The sequence below is a fragment of the Bactrocera tryoni genome, chromosome 3, assembly GCF_016617805.1.
Source record: "Bactrocera tryoni isolate S06 chromosome 3, CSIRO_BtryS06_freeze2, whole genome shotgun sequence".
Classification (NCBI taxonomy): Eukaryota; Metazoa; Arthropoda; class Insecta; order Diptera; family Tephritidae; genus Bactrocera; species Bactrocera tryoni.
Window position 1 is genome coordinate 87,358,585 of NC_052501.1, and position 16,443 is coordinate 87,375,027.

The window sequence follows — 16,443 nt, forward strand, 5'->3', positions numbered from 1 at the left end:
TTGGGAAAAGGAACACAACAGAGCGTCTTTCCAAGAGGGATAGGGAGCTCTATACGTATTCGCAAATGTAGTAGCCATCTTTATAAGAAAAACTGGAAGAAAATACCTATGTACATACATATATAAACAATTATGATAAAAGTTCGACAAGTTTTTTATGAAAATACATATGTCTATCTTCATGATTGCGAAAATGACATTTTAAATAATATAAATGTCAAAAGCTGTTATTTAGATAATTATAAATGCCAGAATGATTTAAATCAGCTGATGCGTTGTTACAAGACTCCTACATTTATTTATAAATCACTAAGATGAAAAAATCTTCTCAGATAAAATTTATGAAATATCGGACAATATATTTTTGTAACTTTATCATAAGGTTTTCATATTACGAAAAAATTTTTGGATCTTGAGGCCCGAAACAGTTATTGATAGACAAAACCTCTCTTCTATCTAATTCTGTTGTATGATATGGCATAGTTATAAATAAAGTTCCATTCCTTTAGGGGCCATGCCGCCAACGACTACATCGTAATAAATATTTCTTATCTATCCAATTATCTTGTATCGCTTTTACATCAATTCACCATTAAAGTGTAAAATTCATATTCGTTCATTCCTCATGTTTTAAATATACATATAAGTATGAGCATATTTATTTAAAAAAATAGTAAAACTTATTATAATGAAAAATAAAATAAATAAATACAAAAAATAATACATTATAAGACCTTAAAACGGCAAATAAGACTTTATGTCCGGTGAATCCTTTGGTGAGCTCAAATTAGAAATAGGACTTGGAGAGCGAGCTTGTGCTTGATGTTGCTCTGATTCAATTGTTCTCTGTTGATCAATTGTAAGAGCTTTTTGAGGATTTCCTGTAATTGAATAACTATTAATATAAATTCCATTCAGCATGAATATTTAACCATTTTGTGAATTTGTCATTTGGCGTGCAGTAGCGTGTGGTGTAAGTGAAGATTGACGGATAATAAAAGATTGATTGCTTATCTGATCAGCTGTTTCTATAGTAGTAGGAAGATCCAATAGCCTTTGGTTTTGAATTCCATCTCCCGGTCCCATATGTGAAATGTGATTAAAATTTGTCGGAGCTGATATCATTTTAGATCTCCTGTCGCTTGTGCTAAATCAAGAAATCAATTTCAAAAATTTTTAACTTTAAATATAAACATGTTTTGTAAGCAAATAAGGTAAATTCATTAAAAAGTTTAAGTTTTGTTAAAATATATATATACATTTTCAAAATTTTTGTTTTGTTTAAATTATTTTATTTACCTTTTAAATGACTTGTTCACTTCGCGAACAGAAAATCTTCGCCGAGGATTTTTAGATCCTGATTTTTCTGCGGAACCAATGTGAATAAGTTCTTCTATAAATAAAGGTAAATAAAATTCCTATAAAATCTTGAACAACACAATAATAAAAACATACTTGTGTGTATGTTAGCTAAATATACAACAATAGGCGCATCGTTAACATAAGTCAAAACGAAATTTGTTTGTGGTCCTAACGGTTGCGCTCGTTTTAGTCCAATTGACTGCACCCAATCTGCGGTTTGGGTGTTGAAAATGTCCACATGCGTTTCCGAAAATACTAGCAAATGTCCATCCAAATACGCTGAAAAGAATAATAAAAATTATATGTAAACAATTTTGCTAATAATCCTAATTTTTATGAAGAAAGGGGCAGCATAAGCTAAACATAACGATGTAACATATAAAATAATATTAGCATGTAATCGTAAAAATATTAAGTTACTTATGTGAGTTGGATTAGCTGGATATGTAATTTCTCGATCCCTGGATTTTCTTCCTTGAAGATCCACGTAAATAGCCAAAGTTTGAAACACCAATAAATATTCTCCGAATATTCCCCCGGGACACTGTATTTCAATTACACGAACGGCATCCACGCCAGAATAATTTAAAAAGGCACATAATTGATTTTCCGGATGTATTAATGCTACGAATTAAATATTTATATTAGCAAAAATTTAGAAAATTTATGATGTCATCTTACAAGTAGTCGTCGCTTCGCCCTGTAAATAATAGGCAGTGAAGCCGCTTTGATGACCGATAACAAGCCTAATGTCTGACAAAATTTGAAGGCTCTGGACTGGATACGCCACGGTGAATTCACACATTTTTTGATGCCTTAAATGGTTTCGATTTATCTCATACACCACCACTTGTGTTTGATTGGTTGGACGCTTTAATGCTACGACAAACGCATAAACATTGACCGGAGATCGACGAATGATGCCGGTACATGCCGCAATACAATTTTTTGAGTCTGAAACTTTTATCCACTCCACGTCACTCACTTCCAAAGCTCTTATGGGAAGTAAGCGTATATGCCTTTGTTTACCGCACAAAATGACTAGAATGTGCTCTTCTTCTACATACCACATTTGAATAATCTTTTTACTTTCACCAATGCGATTTATTTCTATATAAATCAAAATGAAATTATAAGACAATGTTAATCTATATATTCTTGCATTGTTCTATTTTACAACCCTGAAACTAAAACTGAATAAAATGGGTCATATATGTAAGTTCCTATTTATATCTATGTACGTTAGTTATCTACATCAAAAAAACATTGATATAACAATACAAACACAATAGTATATGAAATGATATATATACATATATAATGTACTATCACAAATAACCGCATCCTGTATCTTTGAAAATTCGAATGTAATTTTAATATTGAATTCATGGTTTACTTACCATATTCTTCTAGATTAATACAATATAAGCCATCCTCTGTTCCCAATAAAAACTGATCAGGGTAAACTATAACGGAGCTTAATGCACTCCTCACTATTGTCAGAGAACTGTCTAGTATTTCGTGTACTTTAAATATTGCTGTATTCGGGAGATTATTGCGTTTTAGTATGCGATGTAATTCACCTAAGGCAACTACCCATTTTCGCTTCTCTGTTTCATTGTCTGCCAACATTAGGGTATTACACGTGGACCCTCCTTCAATCAAGGAAGTCTTAATCTAAAATTTCATAAACATATTGAAGGGAATACACACTTTTCAAATAACGTGTGAAACTTATTCATATCACTATAAAAATCAAAATTAAATAGTCGAAAATACTTACCCTAAATATACATGGCACATCTTTCTTTGTAGCATGTATGACGTCACTCTCTCGAACACTGGCAACAGCAAATTCTGGATCTCTCATATCTAGAACTTGTGAAACATTCACACTGGGCAAAGCACTTCTTTCCGCTGATATATCGTACAAGAATAACTTGAAATCGCATACAACTACAAATTGACGCACCCAACCCCTTTTTATAACACCCATCTTTGGCACTTTTACATATCCCTCATAAGCTGTACCAATCCCTCGAGTTGGGTCAATGCCCAATGGCCGCTTCGTTTGATCGATTGGCACAGGGCATATTGTAGGAACTTTCTGACAACAAACAGTGTGGCAGGCAAAACCACAAAACTCACATACGACACCCTGTCTGGTTAGGCCAACCATCAGTGAAGTGCAGTGGTTACATTTTGTTGGGCTGCTGAAAGTTCTAACCAAAAACTGGTGTACTTTTGTAGCTGCTACATTCGTAGGATGCAAATCAATAGGTTTAACACTAATGCTGCTTTTAGAGCTTGACTTACTATGATGGCCGTGAATGTCATCCAAATCACTATTATCTTGCTCATTTTTGTAGTCTGTTGTTAAAAAATGTTTTTTTTCTACCATATAATATGGATATAATGAATCCAGCTTAGAGTTTTGCGGATAACGAATAGTATACGAACTACTTGAATTTGCAGAGGAGTTTTGAGTTTGTTTTAAATTTCCGAGTGACAAATTATTATTAAATGAACTACCCTGTAATACAACAAAAAATTTAAAGTTATCACTAAAACTCATGGACATTATTAGCAAACATACCATAACATCTCTGGAAATATTGCTATCAGCATCAATATCCGGAATTTCAATATTTCCTGTAGATTCCTTAAAGAAATAGTTACAAGAAGTTTGCGAAGAAGGTCTTTCCAGAACTGTTTAAAATTATCAGTGATGTATCGCAAAATTGTTGATAAAAACGGAGATTAAAAAAGCGTCAATTTAAATACACAAATACAATTATGCAATCAATGTATTTATTAGTTATGTTATTAGGCAGTAAACCAGGCAATTGGATCGTACGGTTTAACACGCATCGTTGTAGGATCAAAAAAAGCGACATGAAATGAGAAAAATGTGGATTATTAGCATAAAACATAAAAAACGCAATGAAAAAATAAGCAAAATATATAATGTGTATATAATTTAATGCAAAAGTGTAAAGTTTAACGAGTTTTTAATATCTAAATTACAATTTTTATATTAATAGGAATATTAACATATTTACATATGGGTATAATACGTTTCAATGTACGTATGTATAACTATGCATGATTTCTGTGACCTGCTTAATTTTACATACATATATACACGCCACGTTACTTATATGGTTTCATAAAAGCACATCCAATTAATAAAATTTAAACCCTTATTTCATGAACAAATTCAAATTAAATTGCTGGTAACCAACTGTAAACTTAAATAAGTGTTTACTAATATATAGCGAACACACTTTATATAAAAGTTTAGGTTTAATATTTGCTTCTTGAAATAATGGCACGTATCATTTTATAAGCTCTACTCTATTCAATTTAAATTTGAGTTATACTCAACAGTTATTGATATTAACACAAATTGATTTGTTAGTTTTAGTAAACAAACTCTGAAGGAATGCAAATATGTACGTATGTTGGATTTATGATAACTGAAAAAATATTTCATGCTGAAAATACGCAATTAGTTAAATATAAACAAACGATTTTGATATCATATCTGCAAACACTTCATTTCCGTAATACGTATTTCAAGTATTATTTAATGTTATTATTTATTGTTTTCCTTTATTTCAATTGGTAATTAAAACTGATTAACAAAATTAAACAATAAAATTTGAGAAATACGATGAAAGTCAATGAAAGAATGCTTATGTTTTAAGTTTATCGTTTAAAACCCCCTTATAAAATATTGTGTCATCGTTTTAATATTTTTTTTATTAACTGAAGATCCGCTCCTAAAATTTTTTAACAGAAAACAAACTTGCAAAGTTATAATCGCGTAACAAAAATAAAAATATGCCTACAAAACACGATGTAACTCCAACCCATAAAGATATGCTACAACGGTGTACAACTTTTTTTGCAAATCTTCGGAGATTTTGAATAATAAACTGCGATCTTTCGTGCATTGGTTCTTGTTGGGCTTGTTGAACTTGCAGTGAAAATCTTAACAGATCTATTATATTAGTTGCCCCTGTCATTGAGTTGGTATCTATGCTTTCATTTGTTTTTTTCAAATTAGTAATTAACTCATTAAGAGGTTCGGCAAGCTCCGTGAGTTTGCCCTGATGAATATTTATTGGCGTGTTTCTGCAGAATTCTGTTGTCATGCTTTTTCCAATTCTTCGCCCTCGTACTGGGCTTAACTTCATACTATCATCCAATAACTTAGTTAGCATATCTTGTATATACAATTTATCTACAAATTATGAATTAAAAATAAATATTGAATAAATATTTCTGCCAATATGACTCAATAAAAAAATCAACTAATCTTAATATCTATTTATATAAATATTATCTTAGATAGTTTTTCAGGCAAATTAATTAATAACTGTCAGCTAGGAAATCTTTTTATATGATAATTTTTATACGCAACTTTTTTCCAGTGTTACTAAAATTGTTTGGTTCTAGCATTATATATTCGAGTATTACAAACACCATTTAAAACTGATTACACAAAGAATTTAGTACAAACATTCTGTTCAACGTTGTCATTTTAAATCATAAGTGAACTAGTTTTGAGACATTCCGTGGACTTTCGATACATATATTCCTCAACATTCATATTTTTTATGAATTTATTAACGTATTTAAAAAATTTTATAACAATTTTCTTTATTACTGATAAGACGCTTAATATTAAATACTTTGATATTCAGTAAAAAAAAAGCGTACTTACATCCTTCTGAAGTTTCTAATGTTTTTTGAATATCACGGATTTCATTTTCCTTATGATGAAGCTCATATAAGGCAGAATCACAACGGTTACGACTTTCCCGTAGATCCCTAAAAAATAAAAAAATTTAGACGATAATTATTATAAATATTTGAAACATTTGTACCAAATAGTGAAAATAGATGCTGAGAAACAACAGTTTCTATTGTTATGTTAATAACTTTAAGCATAAATAGGTTATAAGTTACAAGATATAATTAAGTTTCAGTTATAACTTATTATATCGCTTGGTTTATAATATGTGAAATATTTGAATGCAGCTTAAACATTCGAAAAATATGTTTTTAAGTAAATTGTCCTCAACTTTTCACCTCTCTGAGCCGTTCGATACCAAGCGAGGCTTCAGACAAGGGAACTCCCTATCTCGTGTGACTTCATCAACCTATTGCTGGAGAAAATAATATGAGCTGCAGAACTAAATAAAGAAGCTATATTCTTCTATAAGAGTGTACAGCTGCTGGCGTACGCCAGTGATATTGATATCATTGGCCTCAACAACCACGTCGTTAGTTCAGCTTCCTCCAGACAGGATAAGGAAGCGAAGCATATTGGTCTGGTTGTGGACGAAGAAAAGACGAAATATCTCCTGTCAAACAGTCATCGCATTTACGACTTGGCTTACACGTCTCTGTTGACAGTCATAACTTTGAAGTCGTAGTTAAATCCGACTATCTTGGAACCAGCATAAACACTAACAATATCAGCCTTAAAATCCAACGCAGAATCATTCTTGCCAACAGGTGCTACTTTGGACTCAAAAGGCAATTGAAAAGTGAAACCCTCTCTCGACGAACAAAGACATATAAGTTCCTCATCATTCCCGTACGCTCTATGATACGGAGGCATGGATAATGATATCATCTGATGAGTCGGCCTCAGGAGTGTTCGAGAGAAAATTTTTGCGGTAGATTTATGGTCCTTTGATCATTGTCAACGGCGGTACTACATTGACATACATAGTTCATAGCTAAATAGCGAAAAAAGGTGACTACGCCAGTAAAGAATAAAAATTAGTTATATATTATAAATTGTAAACACATACTTCTGAGTTGCAATTAATTCTGCTCGTGTCCTACTAAGTTCTTCCGAAATAAGCGTTTTTGCCTGGATCTCAGCCTGAAGTGAACTTTGCAAATTTAATAACTCCATCTTATCAAGTTTTTGAGAACGTCTATTTCGCCAATTTTTCGTTTCATAGGTTTGCTGAAATGAACCTATACATAAATAGAAAAAAAATTTATAACAGAATTTAGTTTATGAAAGCAATGTGGATAATGATAGAAGTAGTATAAATATACAAATAATTGTTGCCAATTATATATGCACGAGGATATGCATTATCCAAAGAGCATCAGTAATTTAGCACAATACCCTTTAATATTATGAAATTAAATAATCCATGAATACTAGACAACTATAGGTAATATTTTCTTAAAGCATACAGTGAATGATATTTGATTTTACCAGAAAATATGAAATACACGATACAAGTGGGCAATAATGCATATTCTGTGGTCATTTTAACATGTATAAAGCAATGTATTCAACAAATAAACTTTTAAAATTAGTGGAGTTACTTCTTAAGAAGATCCATTTTTTTTTCAATTAGATTAGTATGTTAAAAATAATTTGATTAATTTTAGAATTATTTACCTGAGTGTTTTAGATATTCAACCTCCTCAGTCATTTTTGTTGCTAAGGCTTGTAAGTAACTTCGAGCATCCTTTTCATCAGATACCCATTGTATTATTTCGGACATTTGTCGTTCCCATTGTATTATAGCTTGTCGCTTTGTCCTATGGTTTTTGAAATAAAAAACCCAATGTACCAAAAGTATACTGAATATGAATATAATTTGCAACAAAGATGCGCCTACATAAAAATTACCTTAATTCTTCACAATTATTTTGGTCTTCTATTTGCTTTGTTTGTAATTGTCTGATAGATTCTTTGAGATTTTCCATTTCTGATATTAATCTTCGTTTTTCTTCCACCCAGATACTCTTCTCTTGCTCATACATTTTTTTCTGTTCACTTAATGTATCTACAGTGTCGTTTTGAGATTCTAATCTACTTAAGTCGCATTTTTCACGAGTTTTTTGAAGTTCTATTATTAAAAAGTCCCGATTCTTCTCGGATTCCATAAGCTGCTCTCGCAGTTCAGATAGCTCAATGTTAAAGCGGGTTTGTTGCTGATTCAGTTTTTCCGAATATTGTACCTCAATTCTTTCAATTTCGTATCGCAACGGTTCATTCGCTGGGAAAGCGGAGTTCATATCTGTATTACTTTTGCTTCGTAATTCTGACTGTAGCTGGCGACAATATTCTTCAGAGCGTTCTCTTTGTTTTTTTTCTTTAGCCATGTCAGTTATGGCATCTTCAACTCGTAGCTCAAGTTCCCGTCGATTTTTATCTGCCTTTCGAAGATCATTTCGCAAATTGTCTATTTTTTTCATAACTGATTCCAGCTCTTCCTCTTTATCACGAACCTATTAAATATTTTTAATAAAACAATTGGACAAATCACATTTAAAACAAATTTAAATTTTATAAAGCGAGCACGACTAAACGAAACTCACCTGTCGTGATAATTTTTGTTTTTGAGAACGTAATTCGGATAATTTATCGGTAACTTCTGCGTATTCCATCATTGCCAATTTTCGTTGGCATATGGCATCATTTAATTCGGATTCTTGAGTTTTTATTCTATCCAGTGCTTCACCGTACTCTTTGGATGTGAGACATTTTTCCCGTTTCACTTCGTTCAATTCTTGTTCCAATTCTTTCAACCGTGCTAAATAAGCGGTATTGTTGCATTCTTCGGGTGTTACCTTTTCAATAATTTCTAAGTTTTTCAATTTGTTTTCAAGCTCATAGTTTTTCCGTTTTAAACAATTTATTTCTTCAATGAGATTACATTTTTCATCCATTATTTCTGGATTCACAGATTTGTCTGTGTCGACAAATGTATGGCTATAACTAATTTCAACCATTCCCAAATCAGATAAAGAGCTACATTGAGTAAAAGTAAATCCGATGAATGGTAAGTGAAGACCAGAAAAGGCAATATTGGCTCCTGGTGGTACAGTGTCGGAGAGATGCATATCTGTGTCATCAACATCAAAATTTGATGTATCAGTTGGACTTGACACTTCAGGTATGTAGGGGGCTTGACTATATCTAAGATTGTCCCAATCTAATCCAGCAAACCAAGGATGACTTTTAAAATCATCTGTACCATTTTGACCTAACCGATTTTCAGGTGCACAAATAAGCTTCTGCATTAAATCTTTTGCTTCTTCTGATATAACATAATCAAGAGTCTCCTCAGCAGGAAAGTCGAAACAGTTTTGATGGTTCATTATCTTTCCATATGTTTCAACAAGACTCTCGGCATAAAATGGTGTCTCGCCATATAACATTTCATACATACAAACTCCAAGCGACCACCAATCACATTCAGCTCCGTATCTACCCTGACCATCTTCCATTGCTCGAAGTATTTCAGGAGAAATGTAATCTGGGGTACCCACGGCTACATTTGATTGGACCATTCCATCCATCCCGATTCGTAAACAAGATCCGAAATCAGCTAACCGTATGTGTCCTTTCATGTCAAGCACCAAATTATCTGGTTTTATGTCACGGTGTACATATTGGAGTTTATGTATGCTATCTATCGCCAAAATTGTCTCAGCAATATAAAATTTCGCCATATCCTCGGGCAACCGATCTTCAAATTTGCTTAAAAGTGTTAACAAATCTCCACCACAGTAATAATCCATTACAAGATACTGTTCAATTTATATAAAAAAAAGCATTATTGTCTACCCTTACAATATTACACAATTCCATATCCTTAGATTCATAATTACCAAATTGCTATCATCCTGAAAAGCATAATGCAAATTTGTTATCCATTGTCTATCACCGTACACTAAAACATCGCGTTCTTCTCGGAAACACGCTGTTTCCGCACGTTTAAGCATTTCCCATTTGTTTAATGTTTTCATTGCGAAAATCTGGTGCGTTGCAAGCATTCGAACAACACATACTTCCCCAAAAGCGCCACGCCCAATAATTTTAATTGTTTCAAAATCATCTCTAGATAAACGTAGTTGTTTAAACAATGTAGCCACTGGTTTTACTATAACAAACAAATTGTTTATAAGTACTGTAATATGTGTATACGTATATAATTTTTGATATATAGTGTATATATAAATGCATTTTTCACTCAGTATCAGCAAAAAAACGAACTAATTTAAAAATAACAAGTTCAAAACCTTATCCAACATGCATTATGTTTATAAAAACAAGATGGGACATGATATTAATACATCGGTTTCGGTATAAACAATTTTTTAAATGTAAGAAATCTATGCTTTCTATATCAAGATAACAATGTATATAAGGAAGGTAATTTGATTGGGTATAAGCCAATATATACAACTCCACTTACCCAACTTTATAAAATCAGCTAAAGTTTTCTCTCTTCTCAATGATGAGTTGCAGCATTCATCGTATAAAACAAGCAGAGCGTCCAACAGTGTTTCAATTGAAACAGCTTTTCCATCAATATTTGAAAGTATATCGGTTTTTTCTTGTAAGTAAGTTTTTGCTGTTAGCAATCCATTGGTTACTCCTTTTTGAAATATTAACGATTCTAATATTTTCAATCGCTTAGCAAATCTATTGCCGCTGTGTACTTTTTAAAAATAAGATACATTCAAATATTAAATCCAATAATGAATATGCATATTTTTTATTGTATGCAAATGCCTTAAAGAATAAAATAATAACAATTTGATAAATTTGATATTATTTGGTACAATAATATTAACTATTAAATGTCATTACCAACCCGCATAACTTAAAATAGATCTAGGAATATAGATATATGCTTGGTAAAAGATATTGTCGTATGCTATATATACTATATATATACATATGTAAATTACAATACTTCATTATTTAAAACTGTGTCTCCTAATTGCAAACATATTTTATTCATATCTTTTCAGATGAACAACCATTACAAGGTTAATTGGATTTGTAAATAATATTAAAGTTAAAGCATTGTAACCGGAAAATTTCAATAAATTGTTTTTTCTCCCGATTGTACATAGTCCATATATAGCACAACAATTGCCTAAATATGCTCAGCAATAGTATTCTGAATTTGTCCACAAATATATTTACCGACAGAATCCGAGTTTTCTGTTTTAAAACTCATACTAAGTTTTTGTTTTCTTTTCCATTTACGTTCATGCAATCATTTCTCGAGTAAGTACAATTCACTTAACTACGGTTCACGAATAAATTTGCTGAAATCACAACAATTTGACGGTGTGGAAAATTTATTAAATGACGCACATAATGCAACCCGAATACACTGGAAAATAATAGAGTTGCCAAGAAATATATAAATCCCCAGCTTCATATATAAACATTAGGGCCATAGATCGACGTGTTTACTTCCATCTCACTAGGTATCACTTGCATAACACCACCAAGAAAGAGACAACCCTCTAGAGATCATCATGATCGATTTTGAATGGCTGCATGTTTGCAGTGCGTTCACTAAAGTGCACTTTGATAAGTAAACGTTTGACCCTCTAGCGAGCACAAGCGTCCGAAACGGCTAAACTAGGTGTCTGAGATTGTACTATTTATATAGGCCACGTGCACTTTAATTATCGTTTGGAATCGTCGAAAAAAATTATTGTGATAACCGGCGGAAATTTTGTACATTTTGTCGCTTTTTTCTTTGCCATCTTTTTATAGAAACTCCCATAATAGTTGCCTGCATAAACATTTAGATAACTGTGAGTAATATGCAATGACCATTGGCTATACGTACACAAGAATTTAGTTAGATTTATCAATCCGGTCAAAACTCTCTGGTAGAGCTGTTGGGTAATTAACCGATACTTGGCTTTCAGGGGGTTAACCATAATAAGATAACATCTATCGCCTATAGAAGCGCTGTAAAGTCGATTACCAGTGAATGTGGGGAAAGAATCGGTGTTCTGAGATATCATCACTGTTTCGAAAATTTGTTGACTTATATATCAAAAGCAAAATCATTTTTCTGATATTGAATGTTTTTGCAAATTTGTAAATTCAAAATGAATAGTTTTAAATGTTTATGACTCAGAATATGTATGACTTATTTATCATCAATTTCAGAAACTTCTTATAAGCAGGAAAAATAAATAAGTATACACATATAATAATGTAATAGCACATACATAGGAAAAAAGCTTTTCTTATAGAATTACACAAACGATTTGTGTTTATTTACTTTCTCCAATTGATAACAGCTTTAATAAATAATAAAAGAATTTGATACTTTGCAGATAGCTAGTTTTATAACTTTGGCGATGAAACAGCTACGGACCCCGTCGGCAAGCTCTGCCCGGATTCCGGTTCAACTATTTCTTTATTTTCATCTGGCATTACTCTATCTACAACATGTTTATGTATAAGTCCATCGGGTCCTAAATAACAAACGGAAAATCCATCATACCATGACTCTTGCTCGTCAAAAATTTCTTTCATTTGCCACAGTTTATATTTCCAAAACGAAAGCATAACTTTTAGTCCAGATATACCACGAATTCTCCATCTAATTTTTACAGTATAATCTTCAGTATGTTTCGTAATTTTAAGCACTTCAAACTTAACGTAAGCATATTTTAGATGTCCCACTGTTCGCAAAAGTGCGATTTGTTTCACGTAATGGTACAATCCAATTGTTTGTTTGCCGGTAATATTGTTTTCAAATACTAAATTAGGGCTGTAAATTGAATAATCTAGTGGTTCTATAAATAATTTAGGCAAAGTTTCTTGTAGAACTCTGAAAGCACGATCTAGATCTTCCAATCTAGGTTGGTTTGTGTTTTTTGAATGTACAACATTATTATGGATTTGCCGTTTAGCTTGGTAATTAGAATCCAAAATATAGGTGCCCAATTTGTAAATTTGACACCATCTTTTATAGGAATTGTTGTTCAGTGTATATAACAGGCGTGAGCATTGATGGTAACTTATTGTTTGCAACGGTCTCCGTTTTATGCAATTTAAAACGTGCGGAAAAAATGTCAATGCCATTGAAAATTTGGGATGTGATAGGTCTTCTGTAGTTAGCTATTAAGAGAAGCGATATAAACTGTGATTAGAAATCTCTCTTACATAAGTATAAAGTAATATACAGATGCACATAACTCACTTTATTCAATTTTATATTTTATTTCAATGATTAACCATTGCATATGATTTTCCTCCCCGTTGTTATATATTAAACATTGTGGTAATAAGAATGGGAAATAATTTCATATTCAGCATGAAGTCGATTCATATTATCTAGAGATAAGTAAATATAATCTTAACCTTTGTGTAACTTCTTTATGTTATGTTCACATTGCTTTGAGTTGGTTTGTATTCAACTTCTAAAATTCTGTTATTTTTTATACTTCATAATTATGAAACTATTTTATAGGATATTACATATTAGAAGTTATTAGTTTTCCAGAAGATATATAAAAAAAAAATTAATTAATTGTTATTTTATAAAAAAAAATATGAAATCAACCAAAATTTGTGCACGTTCATCCAAAAACTGATAGGATTAATAGGTAAATAATTTAATTTTGCAATTAGGGTATTGTCCAGTAGTTATGTATTATTGGAATTATTAGATGCGGTTAAAAATAGGGTCTAATCTAATCTATGGAACGAGTTACAACCGTGTTTATTTTGTTTGTTTAGTTTCAACTTAAATTCTTATGAATCTAGACTAAAACCAGTAATATTGGAAACTTGAAAGTTAAATCGTGGTTGACGGATTCAATTAATTTTTAAATTTTACATTATTTGTCATGTTTAATCGATTGTATGAAGAAAAGCGTAGATAAATCTTCAGATGTAATAAATAAAATGTAATACGAAAAATATTTAAGCCCTTTTGGTATAAACGAAGAAGTATGCAGAATTTTGTGTGCCTGTGTTTGTTGAGTCAAAAATAGAACAACAGCCAAGTTAGCATCGTTTATGTCTTTCCTTTCTCTACTTCCTGTTGAACGAAGACAAGTGCTAATAAAATGGTGCGTAACATTTTTCATTGAAACTTTTATATCTCAATTATACCGTTCTTGGGATAGTATTATTAAGAATGTAATTCATCATATTGTTTAGTGTCTTAAAATTTGCGTCACTACTTCATAACTTGAAGTAAAACAATGTGTTAGAAACATTACTTCAATATGTTTCCATACCATACTAAAGATGTATAATTTTTATTTATTGATCAGACAAAGAAACGCCGTAACGGAGGTCGTTGCAAGCATAATCGCGGCCACGTGAAGCCGGTGCGCTGTACCAATTGTGCACGTTGTGTTCCCAAGGATAAAGCCATTAAGAAGTTTGTCATTCGTAATATTGTAGAAGCTGCTGCAGTGAGAGACATTTCTGAAGCTTCAATCTGGGAAAGTAAGTTGATCTAATTATTATCAGTTTGTTTTTAATACCAATTTATTCCTTAGCATATATTTTGCCAAAGCTGTACGCAAAGCTGCATTATTGCGTGTCATGTGCTATCCATTCAAAGGTTGTAAGGAATCGATCGAAAGAAGCTCGTCGTATTCGCACTCCACCTGTACGAACTTTCCCTAAGGATATGGCTCGGAATCAACCAAGAAAATAGAGCAAATAAATACTTTGGAAATTGACATAACACATAAGTGATTTTATTTATTTGTTATTTGAATAGTAGCACAACTAGCTTTGGGTTTGATACAAATCTATTTAGAATTTCCATTGTTGCAAAAACATCTAAGAGACGGCTAATTAAAATATTTTACAAAAATCTGCGCAGTTACCAGTTTGCATGATTGACTTTTTCCAGATTCTCACATTTGTAATTAGTGATACGGATATTTATCTTTTGGTGCGTTAGTTGGTGGGTTGTTAAGGCATCCTTGGTTTTTACAATGTTAGATCTTAACGAAAACCAAATCTATGTGTTTGTTTTTCTGTTTGCCATCTTGGGTTATCTATCACTTAAATCCTGGAAACGATTAATGTTCCTCGAAATATTATTTTTTATTGCCACAACAATAAATAAACAAATTTCTTACTAAAATATTTCTTGAACTTATTCGGATTCGATGATTATAACAAAGTGATGTTGGCTACTGGTTACTACATGCCTGCGAAAAATACGTGGATTCAGCGACTGGCCGAGTATATCTTATATGATTATCGTAATCATAAGTTTTCAGGAGAAGGATTTCAAATATAAAATAATCTAATGGACACAACATTTGAATTTGGTTATATCTAATAGCAGAAGCTAAATAATTTTAAATATAAAAAAATATGACGTAACGAATCATAATCAATAAAAAAATTCAACATATCAAAATTCAGTTCTAATATTATATGTAGTATGTACTTATATAAAAAGGAAACGCTATTTCGTTATGTACTCTCAGAACGTCCGAACCACAACACGGAAAGACGTGAAAAGATGCTCTCCAGGGATAAAGAGGTGGACCTTGAACTAACTGTACGGTAGAGGTCTCCAAACTGAGAAGAATTAAACAGGGGGTTCCGCAGGGTGGTGTCATCTCCCCGCTATAGTTTAATTTTTACATCTCGAAATTCCCGCAGCCACCAGAGGCTGCGTAACCTCGTACGCAGATGATTGTACGATATTGACGTCGGACAATGGAATCGATGGCATGTGTTCGAAGGTAAACAGCTACCTCTCCGACCTTTCTCGTTTCCTCACTGCACGAAACCTCACACTTTCCCCCACCAAATCCACAGCGACCATTTTTTTGAACTGGACGAAGGAGTATAGACTTTAGCTTAATATTGAAGTCGATGGCGTGAAAATTCCGATTGTAAATAATTCTAAGATTTTAGGTGTAACTTTCGATAGTCTATGCTCCTTCACTCCCCATACGACCGCGATTATTGCCAAGATACAGAGCCGCAACAAAATCCTCAAGTCGTTAGCCGGCAGCACATGGGGAAAAGACAAAGAAACGTTGTTGGCAACATACAAGGCAATCGGCCGGCCGGTCCTCAACTACGCAACACCTATATGGTCGCCTGGATGCAGTGGTACGCAGATGAGGAAACTCCAGATGCCAGAATACTGCACTCCGGACCACGACGGGATGCCTTTTGATGTCTTTTATCGAACACCAGAGAGACGCTTATGCTCCCGGTTAAGGACCATAATGAGTTCCTCTCCTCGCAGAAATCATCCTTGCAGTCAT

At 32.5% G+C, this 16,443-nt stretch overlaps 3 protein-coding genes across 4 annotated transcripts; 1 reads left to right on the forward strand and 2 right to left on the reverse strand.

Moving 5' to 3' along the window:
* Positions 1-627: 627 nt before the first annotated feature.
* LOC120770253 (serine/threonine-protein kinase Genghis Khan) lies at positions 628-11,498 on the reverse strand. Of its 2 annotated transcripts, XM_040097557.1 has the most exons (18): positions 11,354-11,498; positions 10,614-10,859; positions 10,027-10,298; positions 8,731-9,945; positions 8,039-8,640; positions 7,805-7,947; positions 7,194-7,365; positions 6,095-6,201; positions 3,959-4,071; positions 3,679-3,895; positions 3,146-3,615; positions 2,763-3,039; positions 2,044-2,472; positions 1,783-1,986; positions 1,456-1,641; positions 1,300-1,393; positions 933-1,147; positions 628-881 (listed from the first exon to the last, which is right to left on the reverse strand). In XM_040097557.1, the coding sequence occupies exons 1-18, from the start codon at positions 11,385-11,387 to the stop codon at positions 736-738; spliced, it is 5,142 nt and encodes a 1,713-aa protein (XP_039953491.1). In that variant the 5' UTR covers positions 11,388-11,498; the 3' UTR covers positions 628-735. The 2 variants fall into 2 exon arrangements, with proteins under 2 accessions (XP_039953491.1, XP_039953490.1); XM_040097556.1 differs by having other exon boundaries at positions 3,146-3,895; positions 11,354-11,387.
* A 920-nt stretch (positions 11,499-12,418) lies between these two features.
* Positions 12,419-13,494, reverse strand: LOC120772753 (uncharacterized protein C6orf136 homolog). The gene is made up of 2 exons (XM_040101516.1): positions 13,386-13,494; positions 12,419-13,303 (listed from the first exon to the last, which is right to left on the reverse strand). The coding sequence occupies exon 2, from the start codon at positions 13,265-13,267 to the stop codon at positions 12,524-12,526; it is 744 nt and encodes a 247-aa protein (XP_039957450.1). The 5' UTR covers positions 13,268-13,303; positions 13,386-13,494; the 3' UTR covers positions 12,419-12,523.
* A 678-nt stretch (positions 13,495-14,172) lies between these two features.
* Positions 14,173-14,895, forward strand: LOC120772499 (40S ribosomal protein S26). The gene is made up of 3 exons (XM_040101145.1): positions 14,173-14,259; positions 14,467-14,644; positions 14,698-14,895. The coding sequence occupies exons 1-3, from the start codon at positions 14,257-14,259 to the stop codon at positions 14,856-14,858; spliced, it is 342 nt and encodes a 113-aa protein (XP_039957079.1). The 5' UTR covers positions 14,173-14,256; the 3' UTR covers positions 14,859-14,895.
* Positions 14,896-16,443: the final 1,548 nt, after the last annotated feature.

What these genes read in the sequence shown, in the direction of transcription:
- LOC120770253 (XM_040097556.1), bottom strand. Translation starts at nt 11,387, where the DNA reads ATGAGTTTTAAAACAGAAAACTCGGATTCTGTCG. An exon ending in TTCAGGATGATAGCAATTTG is followed by an intron (nt 9,946 to 10,026) that starts GTAATTATGAAT and finishes TAAATTGAACAG; the next exon opens with TATCTTGTAATGGATTATTA. An exon ending in AATAATTGTGAAGAATTAAG is followed by an intron (nt 7,948 to 8,038) that starts GTAATTTTTATG and finishes CAAAAACCATAG; the next exon opens with GACAAAGCGACAAGCTATAA.
- LOC120772753 (XM_040101516.1), bottom strand. Translation starts at nt 13,267, where the DNA reads ATGGCATTGACATTTTTTCCGCACGTTTTAAATTGCATAAAACGGAGA.
- LOC120772499 (XM_040101145.1), top strand. An exon ending in TGAAGCTTCAATCTGGGAAA is followed by an intron (nt 14,645 to 14,697) that starts GTAAGTTGATCT and finishes TTTATTCCTTAG; the next exon opens with CATATATTTTGCCAAAGCTG.